General features: G+C 49.7%; 1 protein-coding gene across 3 annotated transcripts in view; it reads right to left on the bottom strand.

Moving 5' to 3' along the window:
- The window catches only part of Hasp (Hig-anchoring scaffold protein), a 498754-nt gene that overhangs the window by 107628 nt on the left and 366632 nt on the right, over nt 1–24494 (bottom strand). For 2 of the 3 annotated variants that reach the window (XM_089582173.1, XM_089582174.1), the window contains one exon: nt 1820–2149. The exons of the other annotated variant lie outside the window; for it this stretch is intronic. In XM_089582173.1, the coding sequence (XP_089438299.1) occupies nt 1820–2149 (330 nt within the window). The remainder of the gene's footprint in view (nt 1–1819; nt 2150–24494) is intronic. 3 annotated transcript variants of the gene reach the window in all.

Here is a 24494-nt window from a genome sequence, read left to right as displayed (position 1 = left end):
TCCTTCGCCAGTTGTGGCCACCGTATTCCCGCAAATTCCTTAATCTCATCCGCCCATCTAACTTTCTGCCGCCCCTGCTACGCTTGCCGTCTCTTGGTATCCACTCCGTTACCCTTAACAACGGCAGGGTTATGGAAGCTACAGGCGACTCTAACAAATGAGGGCCCAAATTCGCCAGAACTATTCTGTAACGGCCCGCGACTGCCCTGCTTCTCGGCTATCGCATGTTGTACAGCCATGGTTACCGAGATCAAGTACACGGGCCATCTGCGCACATCTCTTGCGAGAATATAACCCCGATTATTCCACCCAAGACTTGAAGAAGCCAGCTGTAACTTACACAACCCTGCCAGTGTTTAGCGAGACAAGAGAGGAGAGGAGCAGTGGTAGAGAGCATGGTTGGGCGTTAGGTGCGTTACGTTATCGAGAAGGCGCCTTGCTGATTGCGTTGCGATATACAAGGGTCACCAACCTTGTCTTTGGTGCTGCGTTGTATGGCACGAAATCACGAAATTTTACTTTTCACCTTACAGATGTAGCTAGGTAATACTGGTTGTTAAAACTGGTGAATCTGTGAGAACGGTAAAGAAGTTAGCCTGTGCTGACGTCGCACCCTGATGCTTCCCAAGGAGCACACGGACAAATGATAGTTAAACGACGTCAGCTATTTCTTCTAACTTCATTTAGGCATAATCAGTGCGCGCTTCAGACTACGGACTGTGTACCGCAAAGCTCGCGACCATGCGTCTTATGCTGCACCGCAAGCGATGTACTATTCGGCGGGCGTGAACTTAGCCAAACCTAAGCGATGACTGTTGCTCATGGCTAGTAAAATAACATGGTAGATTTGATACATGACTTGCCACGCCAGTCCGCAGTGCCGCTAGAGCTTCTGCTCCTTCATTCTCAGGGCAGTGACTGAAACTATGAGCACATGCTAAGTAAGCTGAATTTTCTAATTTTTACAGCTGTATTGTAAACTTTGACCCTACTTTTGTTCCTTCCATCGCTACGTTAAAGTAAATGACCTACATTTTTTTTTTTTACTAGGTAGCAACGCAGGCGCGCTGTATTTTATTGTTCGCCTCCTCTCTGCCATACTGAATTGCAGAGTACAGGGACCGGATTTCAACACCAATTGCACCGCATTACACGGTCAAGGAAGAATTTTAATGCGTTTATGGTGCAATGGGGCGGACATTCGTTATTGAAATTTACACAAGGCAACGTCAACCATGGACCAGGCACCGAGTTGTGCATGATTTAGCACAACTCTTTAGCACCACGTCCCGAGCGGCGAAGTTATATGAATGTTTTGCAAAGGCTCACGTAGTGTTCTGCTTCAGCGCACACAGATACCATATGCTCCTCTCCTCACTGACAGACGCTGAAAGACACCTTCACTAAGATATCACAGCCAATGGTCACATTAAAAAAAAAAAATCGCCACCAAATGGAGCTCAATTTTTCGAATTGGTGGCCAGAGAGGTTTTGACGTGCGGTAGGATTGCTGCGCTCGAAGTAAGGCGGGTACCTGAAAGTACAGATTTCTTCTAGCGGAGACGACCGATTCCATTTTTCTATACGAAGCCACTAAGTTGTGCTAATTGATAACCATATGTTGTAGCACTAAACGAAATGCACGGTGAAGTGGAGAGCTCCGCATCAAGCGCGGCCACTTAAGGTTCGGTCAGGGGCACTATCACATTTCGCTCCCACCGAAGTTTGCAAGTTTGCAAGTTTGCAAGTTTGCAAGTTTGCAAGAAGTGCGGCCCGCAGCCACGATGAGCCCCGAGCGAAGAGAAGGAGGCGCACTCACCCCCCGTGCGGCGCCACCGCCGGCGACGTGTGTGGGCGTCGCGTCGCGTCCGAGCGGCCAGGCGGCGGCGGCGGCGCCTGGCGCTGCGGATCTGGCGCACGTGCGGGTGCGATCCGCGCACGCAGCGCGGAAGCTCCGAGGGGCTCCAGCGGCCGTCCACGCAGGTAGCTCCGGGGGGCCCGTGCAGGATGGTGTAGCCCCGGCGGCACTCGAACATGATCTGCCGGTTGTTGCTCACGCGCCGCACGTACGGCCGGTAGTCGTACATTCCCATGTTGCCCACCAGCAGCACGCGGCCGTGCTCGATCGAGCCCGGGAACGGGCAGTAGACTGACGGGTGGCGGGGAGACAGGAAGCAAGAAGCAGTTAGTGCAGCGGCTGCGCGCATCCTATAGGCTCCCGGCTGGGGCGGGGACGGCCGGTGTGTGGGCCGTGCGCACATCGGTGTCGATACGTTCAACATGTAGCTGTGTGTAATACACTGTCGCGCTTTTTGGAGCGGCGGACGCTCGCGCCTGCTACTCGCTGCTTTCGGTCACCCAACTTGCGATTCAGTTGCACGGTGTTCTGTAAACAGCTGCAAACAGGGGCTACTTCATGAATCGTGGCACGCAGAGCTATATCGTGTTGAACATTCTTCACGAATCGAAGAGTTAATTCCCTGGTCTATGAATAAGCCGTCATTGTCACCTCAGCCTCTCTGCATGTCATACTCATTTTGCACCAAGCCCCAGGACTCATGCACTACAATTCCTGTTCTGTTTCCTTTATTTCTTGCCTGGCGGTGTGCTCAATATCTGTAACCGAGAGTCGTTCCTCCGCACGCAAACGCAGACTTTGGAAGCAGCGGATGCGCAGGCACAGAATTGTCGTCGCTTACACGAAATGCGCGTGACCGTGGCTTGGGATTTGCACGCGGGTTTGAGAGCACTATGCGCTTCTCTGCACATAGAGCTGGGAACCGACGTTTTACAATAGAAGTAACTTTTTTCTCTTTAGAAGTCACTCTTGCGCACTTATCCAACGCACGTCTACAATATGGTGAGGCATTGTTTCATCTCTGTTGAACAAGCGCTGCGTGTACAAACCACTAGTGAATGAATCACTGAGAATAGTGTACCGCGAGCTGCATGCAGGGACTCAGCGTGGACTCTTTGTAGACTGCACCGACTCTGCTGCTAGCGAGGCGAAGCCGGCTAGCTATGTGGGAGCGCGTTTTCCCGACTGATGCATTTGTTGCGAAAATTCGTCCGCTTTTGCAGCAAAGGGCAGCTGACACCTCTGTCGGCACCAGTTGCTTCTTTCTTGTCCATGTAAGTGAAATGAAAACTTATAAATCCCGCGCATCGCGTCACAGCGATGGCGGTATGAATGTCACGGTCAAAGCCAACTTTTGCTGGACATTTTATGCAGGAGCACCGCCACGCAAGTTGATGAAAAACCAATTTTTTTTTCGAGAGGCAGCTATATCACCGATACCTCGACTACACTGGTACGTAGCATTCTTAGTGGTACACATGCACATGAGCGCTCGTGTCGGCCATCCTTCAGAGAGCTATCGTTTCAGTGAACTGCTACACTTTTGGCGCATTCCAGATGTCGAATATGAGCACTCAGTAGCACTTCTAAGAGTGCTCTCGCAGTGCTCTCTCTACAGCGAGCGCCTTCCAGGGCGAGGGCAGTCCAAGCAGTTAACCCACATAAAAATTAGAGGGTAGAGGAAGTCACGCCTCATTCACAGGCCATTCCTTGTCGTTTTCATCTGGTAATGCGTTAGCATTAGAACGCGCATTGTCGCAAAAAGTGTCCGGCGTGCGTTGCCTTTAGCGTGTGAAGCCTCTGTAGGCAGTAAGAAAAGTGCAGAAAGGGATATCTCCCTCTCCACTTTCAGGAGGAGGAGGGAGGGAGGGACACGGAAGTGTGAGGTGAATGAGAAGGGAGGGTGGCAGGCGACGGCTAGCGAGAGGGACACCGTAGTCGCCATTCAGAGACGAGGGGTGGGGAGAATGGAGAGGAGGTACGGCTGACACACTGTGATTGCTGGATTGGATCGAGAGGGTGAAGTGGGGGTACATCGTGTCACATAGGGATTGATGGACTGTATAACGCCACCCGCTCGCACGACCTGAACCCGTCAGCGGCAGCGGCTGCCACGCTCGGGGAACTATATGACAATGCATACTTTGCCACATCAATCGCACTGATGGTCGGTCTTGATTCGTAAGGTTCGAGGAGGAGGATATGTTTCCTATCTCACAGCGCCGCTTATCGCATACGCAGTGCGTGTTGGCGACAGGTGCACGTTGCAGTTGGTGCCTCAGAGATGCGGGTTGCGCCTGCGGCAGAGGGTGCCACATCTTTTGAAGAAAGCTTGGTGGCTTAAATTTAATTTTATGCCGCCGCGGTGGCTCAGCGGTTATGGTGCTCGGCTGCTGACCCAAAAGACGCGGGTTCGATACCGGCCGCGGCGGCTAGAATTTCTTTGGAGGAGAAATTCTAGAGGCCCGTGTACTGTGCGATGTCAGTGCACGTTAAAGAACCCCAGGTGGTCGAAATTTCCGGAGCCCTCCACTACGGCGTCTCTCATAGTAGTCGCTTTGGGACGTTAAACCCCATAAACTAAACTAAACTAAATTTAATTTTTTTACGCCGACTCAAGTTCAGCCTCTTCAAACTTCAAAGAAATGGGGGAGCTGTCCAAATGCAGTTCGCGATCGCCATCTCTAGCACTCACGAATCCGAGAAACGTGGTAGGAAACAAGCGTGGTCACGTGGCATACTGCTCCCTGAGCGCATTGTCTGTTCCATTGGCGGAACAAGTACTCCTTTCGATGTGCTACGACTCTTCCCTCCTCGGTGCACTGTTTTCCCACTGGAATGATCGATTAGTGCGGGCTTTGGCTTGTATTGAACACTTTCTCTGTGGATCTAAAGTATTTCCCCGGTATTCGCAGTGGCCCGCGCATAGTGCGCCGGCCCGTATTCGATTTTGGCAGCTTTGCGCTGTGGTGAGGCACTTACCAGAGGAAAATGGTCGACGCTTGGGCGATAATATCGGGAAATTTTCCGGTGTCCATGAACGTATACATGCAGTGCTCCTCCGGGGAATAAATCTTGCGCTGAACAGCGTCAACTATGCTTTGTATGCCTATGCAGCCTTGATATCAGCCAAATCAGATGGGCTCTCTCTGAGCGATGTCGCACTCATTTACCCAGTCTAGTTGTTCCAATCGCTCTATGTTGCTCGTCGTCGCGTGCCTCTAATATATTAGGCGCGCTCTCGCTACACTGCATACTGTTTTGCGCGAATTACAAGATTATCGCAAACGCGATCGACGCAGTACCCAGGCATCATCAAAACTCGCTGACGCTTTCTCGTCGCCTACCATCCTCGCCTAAAGGAGACGAAGCTCATTTGAGCCAAGGACGGGAGATTTTCGTTCATCCGGCGGCTTGCAATAATTAAAACGCGCAACACCAGGACAAAGTGGTGGTCGCTGAGCAGACGGGACGAAAAATGCGTCCTAAAACGCCTCAAGCTGTGAGGGACGCCGTAGTGGAGGGCTTCGGATATCGAACCCGCGTCTTTCGGGATAGTAGCCGAGCACCATAACCGCTTAGCCACCGCGGCGGCGTCCGAAGGAAGTGAGGCCAGTATAAGGTAAACAGGCGGCGATAAATCCTGCATTGTATAAAAGCTGATGAATATACCTGTCCCGGGCAGTTGTAATGTTTCGAGCGAGTCGAACTCAGTTTGACCAACACAGTTCCCACTTCAAGTTATTGATCAATTCGCTCTCTCCCTGCCATAAGCTTGCCGTCCCGGTTAGGTCAATTGGTAGAGCGACTTCTCCGGTGTAGCGGTGGTCCCGGGTTCGAACCCCGGACCAGGACGAATTTTTCTTTAACTACGAAGTTTCTGAGAAAGCTGTTTAGCTTTCCTTTGTAGCCGTATGGCTGCGCTCGGGTGGATGTCAATGAGTAATTACTCCCTTATTACGAACTCAGTTTACTTGTGAAGACGACTAGCTGACTATATCACACTACACCCCCTAGCTAAGGCAGCCTCTCGTCGAGTGAACCAATAAATGAAGACAACCAACACAAAATGCAAACGACTAATGGGCGACACGCTTCGCGGATGTCAAGCGCAGCAGCGGCGTTCCACGCACCAAGTGCTCGCTGACTACTTAAATCCGCTTTGCGATCAAAAGTTTCACTATCTGAACCCGCAAACAAGCCGCTCTCGCGCGTGATGCAGCGAGCATCACGCGCCGCAGCGTAGCACCGGAGCCCGAAATTGGCATCGCGCGCGGTTTCGGTGACTGCGCCTTCGGCCTCGTTCGTTTCCTTTCGTGCTTAGAGCGCCGCCCTGCTGTAAATAACGCTAACCGAGCCTCCGGGAAGTCGAGAGTTTGCTCGCGGCGGCGTGTGGCGAGTTGAAACACTCGAGAGGTAACGCGACGACAGAAAGAACGAGCATTCGGCAACTGTCGCGCGGCGCGCGCTCAGCAGATCGGCACCCCGAGGCAGCCTCCGCCTCGCCCTCGAACGCCCCTTCCGCGCCCTTATCGGGCCTGTCGCGTGCTGTTGCTCATTAAGAAGGCGGCTCCTCCGGTGCGCAGGAGCACGCCTAACTTGACACTTGATATGCGGCTAACGACAGTCTCACGTCGAGACAGCGGCCGAGAAGGAGAGGCGGGGTACGTCTTTACTCCGATGCGGATGGGAAGTAACCGCGGCGACGAGGTGAAGGCACCGCGCAGACGCCGCACGAAACCACCGGGATACGCCGCTAAGTTTCGCCGCGATGCGCTTTAGTCTCGCGTCGTTTCAAAGTGCGCAGTGACACCGAACTGCGGGAAGTGTCTATTACAAGCGGAGGCAATGAAAGAAAACAACTCGTGCACTCGCTTCGGCGGCAGGCGCTCACGCCTGGGGCTCATTATACTGACAAGGGGAAAACTCACTTCGATGCGCGAAGACCTGCGCGGGAGCTGCGTAAGCAAGAAACAATGAATGTACTGCGAACCCTGGAGCTAAAATATACAGGATGTTTCACCTAAGGCTTTATGCAATTTTTAAGAATAGGCTTTTTGACTTAGAAGAGCGCTTTTTGCGGCGTAGCATTGTCAGCGCCGTAGCATTGTCAGCGTTGTAGTACATCAGCGTACAGCTAAGACGTCCTGACTAATAGGCTGGTTAACTACGAATAATGAACTTTTTAACTATTGCTTTCAGGCTTCTTAATTATTGAGAGTTAATATCCATATCAGTTAAAATTTTGAAAACGCGGTTACCCTCGGCGCTGTGGCCCAAGAAATTCTGGCTACATCGCGCCAAAATACATGCGCTTTCGAGAAGCTTGCAGGCACAGAAACCTCTCCAGTGCACGTAACCCGTCGAAATGGCCAAAATTTCTTGGGCCACAGAGCCGAGGGTAACCGCGTTTTCAGTATTCTGAAAATTGATGTGAATATTAATTACGGTACGCTACACGAAGTTATTAAAGAGCCTAACAGGAGTAGTTAAAAAGTTAACTATTCAATATTAGTTAACCAGCGTGCTAGTTAGAACGTCTCAGCTGTATTCTGATGTACTGCCCCACTGACAATGCTATGGCGAAAAAAGCGCTCATCTAGCTAAAAAAAAAAAGCTATTTTTAAAAATTGTGTAAAATCTTAGGTGCAACATCCTATATTCTTCGTTCTTTACTGGAGTCAGCAGTAATTCTCTCAACACGATCCCTTGTAGGCACACCCAAAATATGCGTCACACCAGCGAGCGCAGGCGCTCTTGTGCATGCACATGCACCCCTGGTGCAGGGTTCGTTGGTGTAGACGGAAAACATCCCGCTCGGCTGAGCTCCGTGCGAGGGAAATAGGGACTTTCGTCAAGTGCGACGCCAAATAAACTTACCAAGAGTACTATTAAAATGCACAGTCCTGAGTGTAAACTTTAACACGTGCTCTGCCGATCAATCCTCTGTTACGCATTTCTGTTTAAAGGGCGTAGCTTGCACGGTAATGAAGAGAATCGCGACAGTTTTGGCCCCGCGCTCAACTTTCGTACTCTAATCGGTTGGTTTTTAAGATTATGCCTAACACTCCTAACAAGCCTGATGCTTAAAAATCTCTCGAGAATATGCCTAACACTCGCTGCCAGGCTTTAGTAAAACGTGGTAGATGTGACAGAGTCACCCACTGCGTAATTAGACCAGTACAACTGTAGGCGATGTTAATACCTTTAGAAGTGCTTCGCGTTTCTTTGCTTGCAGCCAAAGCAAACACTGGAGTAAAGTACCCGAGCTCCGACGGGCGCACAATTACTGCCATCTCCGCACCACAGCACAGCCTCTCCGTGAGGTCACACGCATCCCGTAGCCTGAAATGAAACGCCTGACTGGCGACAAACTGGGATTGCGAATCAGGATTCAAACCGCGAGAAAGAGCAGCCAGGAAGAACGGGACGAAGGCAAATAATAAAAAAAAAACGCCACAATAGGAGCAGCGCTTCTCGAACTAGAGGCCTCCCCCAACCCGGTCTTACTTTCGCGCCGCTAGTTCGATTAAGGGTTTCGCGGGTCCGGCTGCCTGAACGAGTACCTGCTGACTGCGGCATGCGCTCTTCCCGAGTCTCTCCCTCTGGGCGCGCTGGCACACGGCAGCGCTTACCTTGGCGCCTCGCGTCACCGCTCTTTTAAGCCCTCCGCTAAAACCCGGGTTTCATCTCTTCTTTATAATTTTTTTGTTTCTCGAAGTCTCTCTATGTTTTTCTCCCCCTTTTCAGCTCATAACGCTAGCTTTGCAAACGCTTTGTTCGCCCATCTCGTGCCGCTCTTTCCGGTTCCTCTCTTGTTGTTCCTTCTTTTTACCTACAAAGCATGATTCTCCTGCGGGTGGATCTGCTTACAGGGCCACTTTCTTTCGACTGTCGCCAGACGTGGCGATAAGTTTCTCTTTGCGGCTATAAAGCCACACGAGGGCATTCCTGAAAAGCTCTGTAGCTTCCCCAACTGAGGTGTGACTTTCTCTTGTCCAAATCTAGCTGCCGCTGCCCCATGCCTCAGCGCGTACGCCGGGTACGAACAGAGCTGAGGGTGATGTCACACTTCCTTGATGTAGTACCAGTCAGCACAGGGAATGCGTTTAGCCCCCTTTGGGAAGCATGTTTCTTCACGCGCAATATGTCGGAAGGTAGCCCTGTATGCTGATCGTCTTATACCGTACTGAGGCTAACAGAGCTGCAAAATAAAGTACGACAAAAATGCAGGCGTAGACAGCGCTGACCCGCAACTTTATTGCACAAAACGCACAGTATATAGGCTACCTCAAAAAATCAAGAGAACACAGAAGCAGTCTGTGCGGGCATTTTTGCAGAGGACAACGGAAGATGAAAGTTATCGGGATTTGTCTAAGAAGAGAGCGCAGTTCTTCTGTGGTCAGAGGTATGAAAGCTTCATCGATGCAGTCAGTTACAGGCTTAGTGATATGATAAGCTTCTACAGTCTCCATTGTAAGCTGATCATAGTGCAGAAGCAGAATGTTCGTATTCTGGAAGATAGGCGCAGATAGGCCTTCTTCACATTGGGACGACTTGTACGACTGATTCTACATTTTGATAGCGATTGCGTGCTCTTTGTCGCGCATTTAACGCCCCGTCTGGTCCCCGTAAATGCATCTACAAGGAAGAGGGATCTCGTACACGATTCCCTTTGCACTGGGTTCAAAACACGCGGAATATTTTATAGCACTTACAACTCAGCTCTCCCCTTTTTCCTTCTCTTTCTACTTTTCCGAGCGCCTATCTTCCAAAATATAAAAGTTTTGTTTCAACTTACAAGGAAGACTGCTGCAGTTAATTTACTGCAAAACAAGGCGTGGAACTGATTGCATCAGTCATGCTTCCGTACAGCTCTAAAGATCAGAATATCAGAACGAGAACGCTCTAAAGTATGTCTCCTAGCTTTACAAACACTTTCTGAATCTCTTTTTGACAGTGATTTTTAGTTGGCTGCGTCATTAGTGTTAGCAGTAAATGTATATAAAAAACGAAAAACATGGCACAATATCTCTTATTTGACCTTCTGTCTAGATCGCTCTGTCAAAAACAGCAACGCCAAGACGAACGAAACGAGTGAATGTCAGTACAGGGTCGTATTAAAGCCATTTTATTAAACGTCGTTTAGTACAGTCGGGAGCAATATGAGAGAGAACAAACTTTTTCCACAAAACCGAGAATTTTCTAGTTATTTCTTCACTTAATTTGAAAATGACTTTTGGATATTATGGGCTGTTAAGAGTGGACAACGAGACCTGGCGCCGGCGGCAGAAGCATAGACGACGACGGACGGGGGTTGTTGCTCTCCAAATCACCGAACCTCCGAACCGATCGAAGGACGCTGTCTCCCACGGGCCTGGGAGAAATTACTGTCAAACGAGTGTCGTCGTTAGGCAACGATGTGGCGAGAACTTGGGACAGCAGCAGCAACGCTGGAAGCAGAGATGCACATGAAGCACGGCGGACAGCGGTATACGTTGGCCGAGTCGGCCTTCGGCTCACCGAACGGGATGATGCTACGCAAGGTCACGCTGAGCGAGGCTGCTAATTGAAAGACGCTGTGTCGAAGGGGTCTCGTGCTTCGGCCATCCGGCGGGGGAGTTCGAGAAGGTTCAACCACCTGCGAGGAGTCTGCGGGATTCTGCTTTCCCACGGAGGCAACGCACAGAACACTTGCGGCAGTGGTCAAGGTGACGCATCTGTGTTTGATGACTGTCTTCCCCTTCTCATCCCCCGAGCTGTGAGAGAGCGAGAGAGCTTCAGCACCGCCCCGTGCCGTGGGTGGTACCGCCAGCGTCATCAATGGCCCATCCGATTGGACAACGTTATTCGAACCAAGTTCCCCAGTCAGGGATCTAGGGAACGCGAACCGTATTTAACGGGATGTTGTTGTGTGATGGGCATTCGCATTGCATTCGATTCGATTCGATTCTCATCTGTAAATATGTAGAATAAACCCTTCTGTACAGTTTCCTCGATAACGCAGTCCGACATCGTCATTCGGAGCCGGTACCTGCGGGGCTAAACGAGTTAGTCATCTCCAGGACCCCTCCGTCTTCAACTCTGGTTCCAGCGGTGGGTTGTGTGGCCCCGTTCCTAACACTGGTGGCAGCGGTGGGATGGACCGTGCGACATCGTACTTTCTCCACGGGTGAGCGTTTTGGCTTTTGCTATGGGATTCGCCAGGCTTTAAGATTCAGAGAATAATCTTGACTGGGAATCAGGGCTTTGTCGTTTGAGAGGGGTTATTCTCAAGGCATTGTTGTGTTAGCAGAGCCAAAGCGGAGAAAGCGTTGTCATGGACCTAATGAGGTTGTACAAGTCGGACTTGCTGTTGATATGCGAGGAACTGTCGGTTGAAGTGCCTAGCAAATTAACCAAAATTGAACTGGGCGAATTCATTCTTAAACAAGTCAAGCATAACGATCAGCTGCTGGTAGATACGTGGAATTTGGTACAGGGGGTAAAAGCCCGCAAAGAAAAACACGACCAAGAGGCTAAAGAGAAAGCCGAGCGGGAGAAAATAACAGCTGATCGGGAGTGGGAAAAAGAGAAGGAACGGCAACGGCAACAGTGGAAGGTTGAAATTGAAACAAGGAAACTAAAGATATTAGAACTTCAAAACGAAATACGAAGAAAGGGCGGTAGTGTGAGAGCCGGAACTCCTGAAAGAGCAAGCGATGCTTATGAAATAGGTCCGCAGGTAAGACCCGCAAAGTCTGTGACCGTAGCCGAGTTGGTAAATCGCGACACCACGAGGGAAGTGGCAGAGAACGTGTGCAACTGGTACGGTAGTCCAAGGAAAGCCGCAGAATCCGAGACCGTGTCCAGTGTAGTTGGACGTAATGCTAAGAGAGAGCATTCCGAGATAGCGTCTCAACGACACGAGTGCGAGGATTCTCCTCCAAGTGAGGTAGGAGTGGCAATGGACAGCTTTGTCGGGACAGTTACGAGCGCGACCCTTTCAGTAGAGTCGATACAGGCGTCAAACCGGCAGAACCGCGAAAAGGGAGATTTTCCTAGCGAGAAAGGTTTCGAAGTTGAAACAGCGGAAACCCCTTTTGAGAGTAACAACCGCGGTAAGAGCGAGTTGGGATGTCACAGTGGCTTCAGTGACAAAGGCTCCGGAGAGGCTACCTTGGTAATACTGGCACAAGAAGAGTGCGAGGCTGCCGAGGAAAAGGATAGCCATAAGAGCCAGGCGGGCTCAGTTGTAGCTGAGCACTGCAGTGCAGAGAATGGCGCGCAGAGCGACAGCCAGGCGGGCTCAGTTGTAGCTGAGCACTGCAGTAGAGAGAATGGCGCGCAGAGCGACAGCCAGGCGGGCTCAGTTGTAGCTGAGCACTGTATTAGAGAGAATGGCGCGCACAGCGACAGCCAGGCGGGCTCAGTTGTAGCTGAGCACTGCAGTAGAGAGAATGGCGCGCAGAGCGACAGCCAGGTGGGCTCAGTTGTAGCTGAGCACTGCAATGTAGAGAATGGCGCGCAGAGCGACAACCAGGCGGGCTCAGTTGTGGCTGAGCACTGCAATGCAGAGAATAGAGCGCAAAGCGACAGGCACGCGGTAGAGGACAACTTCCTAAGGAATGAGCCAGGGATCTCAGGGGCAGTTTCATGTCCGTCTGTCAGCTGCGTGGATCTGGCACTCTGCTGCGAAGGCACAGAGGCCAGTTTGGAATTTGAGGAAAATTTCCGAGGTGCGACAGAAAGACTAGAGATAGCTAGTTGTCATCAGGAGACGCACGCGACACAGTCTAGGCGCAGAAAAAGAACAAGGGCAAGAACCAAGAGAAAACGAATCAAATTCAAAGCCCTAGATTCGGTTGCGCGCACAGGTGCGAAAGAAAGAAATGCGGTGGAAGGAAAGGCGAAGCCTTCCCGCGTTGCACCTCGCAGATTTGCAACTGCAGTTAATGATCTGGCGACACGTGCAGCTCGTTCGAAGGCTGACTGCAGCAACGGAAAAGGAAGTATGCGTCTTCCAAGCAAAACTGGCGCGAGGTGCATAAAGGGGCATCGGCCTGCAAGAAAGACTAGACCGCGCCGTCCGGACAAAAAGCCAGTTAGGAAAAAGGCAAAGCGGCCCAAGAGATCAGAAACCGCAAGGTTGCGCGGCACTCAGCGCATGCGAACGCAGGCGTCGAACAACCGAGACGACACATGCAGGCGTGTTCGGCGGGCGCACTTGAAAAGGAATCGTCCTTCACATTTGGCACCGCATTCTAGGAAGCGCGCATGGCGAATGGGTAGCCGAGCTTCCTGCGTGGGGCGAGAGAAAGAGGTACCTTCTCGCGCTGGTCACTGCTCCTCGTCCAGAGCCAGAGTCGGTTATCGACGTTGTAGGCATGACCAAGGTTTTCGGAGAGCCTCGAAGGGGCGCGGAAACGACAGTGAGAGTCGGGGATCGTTTTTTTCTGCAGCCTTTTGTCACGAGTTGACCGCAGTACAATCAGTCAAAGCGCGACCGCGGCGGGCGCGTCTGAAAGACTAATCCTTTCAACTCGGCGGCGGGGAGTCAGCTTTCCCCCCCCGCGTGGCGATTCGAAGTGGCTGTTTCTTTTTTTTTATTCCTCTTTTTTTTCTGTGTGTGTTTATGAAATCAGGCAGGGAAAGGCTACTTTTGAATTAAAACAAGTTGATCGGAGGTTACTGTTTTTTTTTCCTTACCTTAGACAAAGGCTATGGCGTCACTGAGAGAAATCACAGGTGTCAATTTCCCATGCTACCAAGAGATAACGGCACTCACAGGAGTGCAGCTCGCGTAGAACTACGCTTAGAGTCGCGTAGAGGGAGATTTGATCCCTTAATTGTCCGACACCTTACCAAAGGGAGCCTCACTGACGTACACTGAAATGACCGAAGAGAAAACTCGTCTGGGGGAAGCGCTCGTGTCCAGACCTTTGATTCAGGCCACTTATTTTGTTAAAGAAGTTCAGTGTGACGCCAGTGATAGAAGACTGGGTGCTATTTTAGGTCAAGTTGGCGACGGCCACGAAGAGCACCATGTTCAGTACGTCAGCCGCAGGCTGACATGTAGAGAAGCGTTAAGCGCTTCAGACAAAGAGCGCGCGTTTGGTTTAGACGGCACAGATGTTGTCGGGTTACCAGAGCTACTTGAACGGCGCAAAGTTCATGTTTGAGACTGATCATCGTCTCAAACATGATTATGACAGTTTTGTCCCCCCAAAAATGGTCGCTTGCTTAGACGGAGCCCTGCTCTCCAAAAACAATTTCTCGATGCGTTTCAGGAAGGGAAAACCGCACGGAAATGCTGATGGATTCAGCCGATTGTTGTAGACAGGAGTACTTGGTAGGACCACCTACTGTGTGTGGGTTTTTGATTTTAACCTTGGTCCAAGCAGTCCGTCTTTGGCGATTTCAAAGGGGATATTTCGCGCTTTCTCGGCACCAAAATTACGCCAAAATTCAGTCATGTTTTAGTAAACATTTGTTGTCATTGTGGGAAGCCTGGTGGGTCTTTGGCAGATTCCGAGCGCTTGCTTGTGGGTCGGTGCCCTGTCTCGTGGAACAGTCCACTGATGCCATTCTTTGTTGAATGTTCGAGCTTGGATGCCATTTCTGGAAACCAGCCCTACCACCCGACTCCGGCCTCATCTCTTCCTGCCCAGCGGTCGTGAACGCTGGCCATTCGAGATTTTTCGGGCCGCGGACGAGCTGTTAAGAGTGGACAACGAGACCTGGCGCCGGCGGCAGAAGCATAGACGACGACGGACGGGGGTTGTTGCTCTCCAAATCACCGAACCTCCGAACCGATCGAAGGACGCTGTCTCCCACGGGCCTGGGAGAAATTACTGTCAAACGAGTGTCGTCGTTAGGCAACGATGTGGCGAGAACTTGGGACAGCAGCAGCAACGCTGGAAGCAGAGATGCACATGAAGCACGGCGGACAGCGGTATACGTTGGCCGAGTCGGCCTTCGGCTCACCGAACGGGATGATGCTACGCAAGGTCACGCTGAGCGAGGCTGCTAATTGAAAGACGCTGTGTCGAAGGGGTCTCGTGCTTCGGCCATCCGGCGGGGGAGTTCGAGAAGGTTCAACCACCTGCGAGGAGTCTGCGGGATTCTGCTTTCCCACGGAGGCAACGCACAGAACACTTGCGGCAGTGGTCAAGGTGACGCATCTGTGTTTGATGACTGTCTTCCCCTTCTCATCCCCCGAGCTGTGAGAGAGCGAGAGAGCTTCAGCACCGCCCCGTGCCGTGGGTGGTACCGCCAGCGTCATCAATGGCCCATCCGATTGGACAACGTTATTCGAACCAAGTTCCCCAGTCAGGGATCTAGGGAACGCGAACCGTATTTAACGGGATGTTGTTGTGTGATGGGCATTCGCATTGCATTCGATTCGATTCGATTCTCATCTGTAAATATGTAGAATAAACCCTTTTGTACAGTTTCCTCGATAACGCAGTCCGACATCGTCATTCGGAGCCGGTACCTGCGGGGCTAAACGAGTTAGTCATCTCCAGGACCCCTCCGTCTTCAACTCTGGTTCCAGCGGTGGGATAGAAGCCCCATCTTTAACACTGGTTCCAGCGGTGGGCATGTGGCCCCGTTCTTAACACTGGTGGCAGCGGTGGGATAGAAGCCCCATCTCCAACACTGGTTCCAGCGGTGGGTGTGTGGCCCCGTTCCTAACAGGGCCAAAAGAGAAACTACTCAGAAAACAAAAAAAAAAAACTGTGCTTGTGACATAATTATGGAGTAGCCACTGAATGCTCAAACTTCGTTCTCTCTCATATTTCTGATGACTGTACACTGCCATCAAAGACGTGGTTGCATGAAGAGCGTGTCTATATTGCTTGAGGCACTGCGTGTTTATTGTGTACGAAGACAGAATCCACCAAACATGTTTTTAACTCTAGGAATGCAATACCCTCTTCTTTTTTTTTCTGAAATGCATTGCAACGGAGCCGTGCGAAAAAATTCCTCTGAATCTTCCGGGAATTTTTTTTATCAGCACGGAAATACGCTTTCCCTTTCGACCCATTGTTGCTGCTTGGCTTGTGAATTGCCTTGCTAAATAGCACAGTTTTTCTCCACTGTGACTCGGATGTGCGCTCTGCGTGTTCTAATTTTGTCGTGAGCATGGTTAAAGCAAGTTCTGGCACAAAAGATGTGCCAAATATTTTTATTCTGGGGTGTTAGATTAAGCGGAGTAAATGACTGCGATTATAGCCGCCTTCTGTAATAGGGGCAACATTTCTTTATTAACTAAGTTTTGGGCTCATGCTCTGCGATACTTATGCCTGCGCCAGCAATGAGTATTAAATCCAAAGGCAGACGCATATCTTGAAAAAATATCTGCACCGCCAGCAGCCCGCTGCGAACGAGCCTCTATAAAATAACTCCTCCTGACTTCCTTACATGCCCATTTTTTTTCCCCGCTCGAATAATAACATATAATAAAAATAAAATAAGAGCCATGCAAGAGTGATCTAACTGATCATTCTTTCAGTCTTCCACAATGAACCACAAAAAAAAAGCGATTCAAATTAAGCTATACCTTTTCACTTTAACAGCTCTTCATTCACTTGTCTTCATTTTAAAACGCTCGCATTTCGAGCCGATGCACCGTGGAGCGTTGCCTGGCGCACACGCCAGGAAGCATAACAGCCTTCTTCTCCGCCCTCAACTTCTCCGCCCGCCACCCTCCTTCACGCTTCTAACCTCATTTTCTCTTTCACTTAACAAAGCTTATTCGCTTTTGTTGGCTATGGTGTTATTTAAGAAATAAATTAATGCATGGGCAAAGGATGCTAACGGACCTATTAACTAAACAGCTATCCTGGCTCAAAGAGGGAGAGGGAGAAGGTTGGTTACTTTTTCTCACGAGGATGCATGTCCAAGGAATATGGATATGACGAGACAGCGTGCCCTGTAGAAGCTCCCCGCCGGAATGTGAAGGGTGTTATTATGTTCTACCTACCGGCGCGGTGGCCCTTCTATTAAACTACCTACGCAACTGAGAGATGTAATATTCAAGTAAATGTTTGAAATGTGCTCTTTTGCGGGGGCCCGTAACTCTACGATAAAACTCTCAGCAGCCGCGATGCACTTCTTGCCACCGATGCGCGATAGCCTCTGGATGCCCGTGTACAGGAATGCGAGCAGCTGCTTCGTGTTATCGTGCCATCTGACCGGATTTTTTTTTCTTTGAGAAGAAGGAAGACCTGAAGGATGCACGCCTCGTGTCCGACGAAGGTATCACCCATGCAATGCAGCGTTGTGTCGTGAACAGCAGCCCTCAATCCTCTAGGACAGAAAACACAGGCTGAAAAGTGTTGAATATACCCCAAAGTACCTCTGCTAGTCGCTAAATGTACCGTGCCCGCACCGTTATGTGTCAGGATTCATCATGTTATGTTTGATGACTGAAGAAAAACGTTCAGGAATGTTAGTCTAATTTGGTTTAATAGTGCCTCTATTTACAGCGAAAGCTGCAGTAGCTTAGTCTAAGAGCCAGACAGAGGGGGCACAACGGCGACGTCAATGCCGTACCACGCGTTACAAAGTAGAAAGGAGGAAAGCCTACCGCGACGACAGCGGAGAGTCAAGAGGGAGTGGATTTTTTCTCACTGCGCGGTTCAAGTGTCTACTAACAAAGTGAGCCAGTTATGCGCCTTTCGCTTCCTCTAAACCAAATTAGTGTCCAGATCTCGAGTAAGATTAGACACTGTAGTTTCTAACCTAGACTTATTCGCAGCATGGACCCTTCAATAGAGTTGAGGAAAGGGAAGATGCCTAACTGGCCCACTTTGCCGGTGGACACATCAAAATCATCGTGAGAGGAAAACACGGTCGCCAACTGAAAGCTTCTTTCTAGCTAGCGCTCGTGTTTTTCTCTCACGGCGCGGTTGAGGTGCCCACCGGCAAAGTGAGCCAGTTATGCTCCTTTCTTTTCGTCAGATCCAGCGGAGAGTCTAAACCACTTCTAGCATCGTGGTCTAAACTGAGAATAAGGCTAGACTGGGAAATAGCTGGCTGCACGTGTTTTCGCTGTCAGTTAAACATTCCAGCCTTTTTTGCCACCATTGTTTTTAATTTTGTTTCATCCAGTGTGCGATCCAAATTTAATGGAGCATTTGCATTTAACTTCTTGTCACACGGTCTTCTGATCAAGACGTGTATGCATCCTTGACCTGTACGCCGAGCGTTTCCTGGAGCTAAAGGCTCGCCAGGCCTTCAACTTTCGCTCTTGCTTCCTGTAATACAATGGAATAAAAAAAGTCAAATACTAACGCCCCGGGATGGAAGCGCATCGCCAAAGGTGGGGACTGTGCTCCTCACCCCTTCTTCCTTTCTCTTTTCAGTCACCTCATTCCTCCTCTCAAGTACGGGGTAGTCAACCGGAACGCCCTTATATATATATATATATATATATATATATATATATATATATATATATATATATATATATATATATATATATATAGTTGCAGCAGGTCTTATCGTATATATACATATATATATAAATAAAGCGATGGGCTCTTAGGAAAGACGAAGCTCCGAACTTTCAGCTCAAAGTAACGTCATCGCATTCCGTCATAAATAAAGTATGAAACAGCACAGAAGCCAGAGCATATTCAACTGCCCGCGCAGTTTAGTTGCATGCAGCTCGTCTGTTTTGATCGTGGAGAATAGCACTTGCTTCCGAAACTGCAGTGAAAGAAACGAGGACGCTTGTCAAAAGCTGGATTTACATCGACACTGGCCATCACTCCTATAACCTTTAATGCTCTCGCTGAAAACGATAGTCGGTAAGTCACAAAATGATAAAAGCAAATGCAGGTAAAACGTCCGGTCTACTCTGCTCGAGTTTAAAACCGGAGAGGGCAAACTATGCGGCTAAGTCGGCGCGCTGTTCTGCCAACCGTAGGTCAGGAGGAGACATCCGTATAGTGCTCGCTATGCGGTGGTGCACATATTCGGGCTGTGAGTCTCCAAGCTCAGTGGTTTGGAGAAGAGGCGCAGGGCGTGTGGGGGTCAAAGGACTGCAGCACGGCGCCGCGCACAGATCTGAACTTTTCAGCCGTGCTATTGAGCTTCGTCTCCAACGCTTTGCCTGGACTTGTCGCTGCCACTCGGCGTTGCGCTGCACGTTTACTGTGTTGATGGGCTTAGCGCACGGCAACCCATGCTGCGCAAGTAATCAGAGCGAACAGACGCTGTGCTTTGTAAAACGCGGTGAGCAGCGAACGAGGCTCAATGGCGCCGTGATGTGCTGTCAGCGCCAGATGCGGCGGTGACGGCTTGCACAGTCTTCGCGGCGGCGGCGGCCTGGCGGCCACTGCGGTTTGTCGCCGACACCTGCACTTTTCCCGTCCAGTCTGGTACTCACTGTTTGTGCGCTGCCGCCCCGTGCAACGTACAGAGTCGATCACACTTGCTTATAGAGTGCTCCAGCGGTGCCATCCGGGGGAATTAAAGCGAAATACTAAAGCAGGTAATAAATTTCACTGATAATGCTTGCTTTGGAAAGCAGCCGAATAGACACGTAAACAGCAGAGGTACCAGCGCCTTACCGTTAGCAAAGCAGCTGCGAAAAGATTTCCGTCCATTTGCTGCCCCCTTCCCCCGAGCGCTCCAGATAAGTGCCATCGACTCTGTACAAGGTGTGGCTCTGCATTGAGGCATTATGCGCGATCGCACTGTTGTTGTGCCAGCTTTCCCACGCTTTAAGCTCGCGCCATAAGAAAATTTCACTCTGCTAAAAGATTAAGCAAAAAAGCCTCCAGGAAGTTCATCAGTCCGCAACTTTACGTTTCTATGCTACTAAAGGAGAACAAAGTACCAATGTAATCTTTGCTAAAAGAGACACGGCTTCCCTATACGAAAACACCAGCTGACGCGAGATGGGAGATGCACGGTGCTTTGTTGCAGTGACGTGTGAGTGTATACACTCGTCAAATCACTTAAAAATAAGTGATGTGTTCTGTTCAGCTCAACACTGTGCTCACCCGAGATGAAAGTAGCAATCTCAGCAGTTTTTCTTTTCTAATAACACTTGCGTTCTTGTTAACAGTGCTCAATTTACTGTATTCGTTTTTTTGTGTATGTTTGGATAAAAATTGCCCTAACAAGAATGCTCTCAGAAATAAATGTATTCTACGAAGTCATAATGTGCAGTGTAAATTCGGTTCAAGATGAGGGTGCGTGCGACATAGGATTCCTTAATGTAAAAGTGTGTACACACCTCACAACTGTTAGTAACAACACGCGAGCGCGTAATCACTGCTGCAGCCAGCACCGCCTCGTGGTAGTCACCGGCACTATCAGTGAGATCGCGCGCGCGGACAACCGCCAGCCCAGAGCTTCCGTCTTGCTTGGGACTTCGTTCGACATACACAGTTGCGCATCTGAAAGCCGTCGCTCAAGGCGGTACCTGGGGGCTCATAACTATCGCTGACTGCCAATTCCGGCATATTTGATGATGATGACAACAACAACAACAACAACAACAATAATAATAGCCGCCGCGGCGGCTCAGTGGTTATGGTGCTCGGCTGCTGACCCTAAAGACGCGGGTTCGATCCCGGCCGCGGCGGCTGAATTTCTTTGGAGGAGAAATTCTAGAGGCCCATGTACTGTGCGATGTCAGTGCACGTTAAAGAACCCCAGGTGGTCGAAATTTCCGGAGCCCTCTACTACGGCGTCTCTCATAGCCTTATACTCCGTTTAATACATAGCTGTCAACGCTGCCAAACATAGAGTTTCTTACTATTACCTAGAGGGAAAGCTGGCGGCGCTGCACTTCAGCCACCATGGACGCTCAAAGCATCATGGGGCGGTGAGCTACTTGTTGCGAGACAGTCGTAGTCTTTTGGGAACATAGAGTGGCACTACTAAGAGTTTTCATTCCGAAAACGCTGTTCGTGTGTGCGCAGACGACTTTCGCGCGAACGCAGTGGGCAAAACCCATAGTAGTGAAAACGCGACGACACACGACGCCAACAAAAAGGTTTTACTTTTCCAAAATGCCATTAAAAAACCTCTTATAGTATTCAAACAACAACATCTTTTATGAAAACATATTTACTTTTAAAAGTGCGCCTGTTAAGTACGAAATATTAGTTTTTATAGTGTTCATTACTAGGCCAATAGGAGAGCGAGTCGTCTCTAATTTTGGGCAAACTTTGCACTTAAATGCTTTTCTGCTCGTTTGTTGCAATCATTAGAAAAAATTTTCAATGTTAGGACGTTTGTAACTATCAAACAACTTTATTTTTCTATTATTTTTTGGCCAAAAGTTGCAGTTCCGCAACAAGTAGCTCACCGCCCCATGATGCTTTGAGCGCCCATGGTGGCTGAAGTGGTCTCGAGGGGTCGCCATGCAAACTCCCATAGACGGGCTGCCAGCTTTCCCTCTAGGTAATAGCATAGTCCTTCAATGCTTTCTTCTGGTCACGAAACTCCCGCCTCAGTTTCATATAGGGTCGGCGCTGGCCGCTAGAGGCGCCGCTGGGCACTGGAGGGCACCGAGCAGCGGCGCAGCCGCCTGCCCGCCCCAGCCGGCTTTGCATCACGCGAGGTATTTTCACCCGATTACTCGAAAATTTCAGCGACAGTCGGTTTAGCTTTCCTTCCAATCTAGTCTAACGAGAATATGACGAACTTTAATCAGGGAGGAAATGGGAAATGGGAAGGAAATGATGACGTAGCGACATACAGATACTTCTCTGAAGCAGACGATTTGTGTAGAAATGCGCAGCTACTTGTTTATTCTCAAAATGGCCCTGTTACATTTTTGAACATGATGCAGCACACTAACGCCCTGTAGACGCGATAAAAAGCTAACGATATTATACATATATTATTATATATTATTACGATATTATTATTATATTATATGTCTTATACTTCGAACCCTTACGTTTAACTCGTCTGTATTAAGCATGAAATGCTTTTAGCCCCCGTTGTCGGCAGTGTGGTGACGTCACGCTGAGACCTAGAGCCATCATCCGGGCACTGAAATCCACTCATCCGGGCACTGAAATCCACTCATCCGGGCACTGAATTCCCGTCATCCGGGCACTGAATTCCCGTCATCCGGGCACTGAAATCCACTCATCCGGGCACTGAAATCCACTCATCCGGGCACTGAATTCCAGTCATCCGGGCTCTGAAACGAGAACATCCGGGCACCGTACGAGACTTAACGAGATTTAACGAGACTCTCTAAGCCCTCCTACGCGACCGGCATGCAAGCACCGGTTGGTCTCCAAACGAGACAAAAAATAACTGCTGCCAGTGCCTTCTCAATGTTTATCAAGATATCAGTGGAGCTGTGCGTTTGATAATGCACGGAATTATAATTTCCGATTTCTAATAAGGCGTGCAAAAAGCACATAAATGCCACGTTACACTTCGTTGTCATACGTGATCCGGGGGAGAAGCGCTGCGTTCAAAGGGCAAGGCATCGCGCCGAACGGGTGGTGGCGTTCCTCCCTTCCATTACGGCGCGGTTCGGGTGTCCACCGAGATGGCAGAGAATTACTGCGCCATTTCCTTTCCTCAAAAAACCTTGCGTTCAAAGGGCAAGGCATCGCGCCGAACGGGTGGTGGCGTTCTGTGGACTCTCTGGCAGCGCTACAACGCGCTGTCGCGTTCCACTCCTAAAGCCGAAGCTTGAGCGTCATTAATTAGCAGTTAATTAGCATTCAGACATTAATCAGTAATTAACAATTAATTAGTGATTTGCCATCACTTAGTAATTATATGTGATGCCACCAGTGCCACAGAAACAGCGAAGGTGGTGCGGAAAACGCTTCCGCCTCTACCCACTTTAGAGAGTCAAAGTGCCCCCTGAACTTTTTAACAGAGTGCATGTATGTTCTGATGACATTCTCTGTTATGGTCTATAATGAACGTAGTTATCAATACGAAAGATGGCGTTTTACACTGAAAGAAGATACATTTCCCTAGCTCGACTGAAATCTTACAGGTCGCAGATTAATAGATTCCTTGTCAGCAGGGAAGCGAAACAACGAGAGCTTCTCTGTCACGCCTTTGTAGCCGGACCGGCACCCTGGTGCGCAACGAGTGTTCGGCATGGTGTCACGCACACGACTTACATTATGTCAACACACAACACAGCAGCAGGCGGTGAAATTCGCACTCTGATAACGAGCGGCGACGCTTTCTGACCGGTCGCGACAGCGCTGAGCTCGCCGAATGATGCCCTTCAGTGCCCCGTGGCGCCGCGCCGCGGCAGGCGCGGGCGGTATATGAACCTCTCCCATAGAGTTACGGAGGAGTTTCGTGACCAGAAAAAAGCATTGAAGGACTATGGTAATAGTAAGAAACTCTATGCTGCCAAAGGTACGAAAGTAGTCCTCTGCAAAAAACAAGCAAAATGTATCCGTCCGCCTCGCGTCGTGGCTGAGTGGTACGAAGCGCGCGCCTGTGTGTTCATTTTACAAGATGCCAAGGTTCGACTCCCGGCTTTTGCTGTTTTTTTCACTTCTTTTTTATTTTTATTAAAGTAATCATTACGTAGAAAGTCGAAACTGTCAAACTCTAATGCCTACCTTGAAAAACACAGCGCTCTTTACTTGCTTCGAAGGGAAAAGGCACTGTATTGTATTGGCGACGGACGTGATTGCGAAGTGCTTTTCTCGGGCAATGAGCGACTTTTTAGCATGCGGCACACAAGGTGATCTTATTCCAGCAGAGGGACCTTCTTTCTTGAACCTCGCAACTGTCCGAGGGCTCACCCCGGTCACCTCGCCCACAGTTTCGAGAACATCACGCGCAGTCTTCTCCGGGAAGCGCTTCCTTACGCTACAGTAAACGTTAACGATCACCTGCTTGCAGTCTTTCGAAATTTTCGGAGGCTTCAGCTTGGAGAATATGCGAGCAGGAGATGTTTTTAAAGCCGCAGTGGGCGAAGAAAACAAGCGAGTAGGAGATAGCGGTGCCATTTTCGCATTCTCGGAAACCGAAAGACGAAAGCAGACGACATTGCCGGCCAGCCTAGCTGCGAAAACCTGATACAGAAGGAGCCGAAAAAAAAAACCAGAAAACTAAGGCACTCTGTTTTGAAGAACATTAAATAAAAAGCAATCTTTCTGCAAAATAAAACACCATTATCATTATACTGCAATATTAACCAATAATAACTTTAATTTTGAGTTCTTTACTCTTTTCACTTTTGACGCACTACATTACGATGCGGACGAGGAGCGCGAACAGGCGCCGTAGCCTTGGCTGCGTTGACAGCTATGTATGAAACGGAGTATAGTCGCTTTGGGACGTTAAACCCCATAAACCAAACCAAACCATTAATAATAATAATAAACCCCTCCCGTTGCGTCAGTCCAACAAAAAGCTTTGCAATAAAGCAGAGTCCAAAAGCTCGCAATACACATTGTTTCCATGCGTCATTTGCATGACATGCGACAGCACACCGGCTGAACCATGGCCGTCACGCATGCAAATCGTTTTTTTTTTTCGAGCACGGTCCCGCACAATGTGGAAGAACGCGCTTCTGAGCCAGCTATGCAGCGGTGCGCGCGCATAATCTCGCTAATAACGCCGGTGGTTGCCACGAGACCGCATAACAAATCTGCGATTGTTTCATGGCGCAACCAAAAAT

The sequence above is a fragment of the Amblyomma mixtum genome, chromosome 3 (genome assembly GCF_055824585.1).
Source record: "Amblyomma mixtum isolate Tamu chromosome 3, ASM5582458v1, whole genome shotgun sequence".
Lineage (NCBI taxonomy): Eukaryota > Metazoa > Arthropoda > Arachnida > Ixodida > Ixodidae > Amblyomma > Amblyomma mixtum.
Note: the sequence above shows the minus strand (reverse complement) of the source record. Positions and strands in the feature narration are given on the sequence as shown.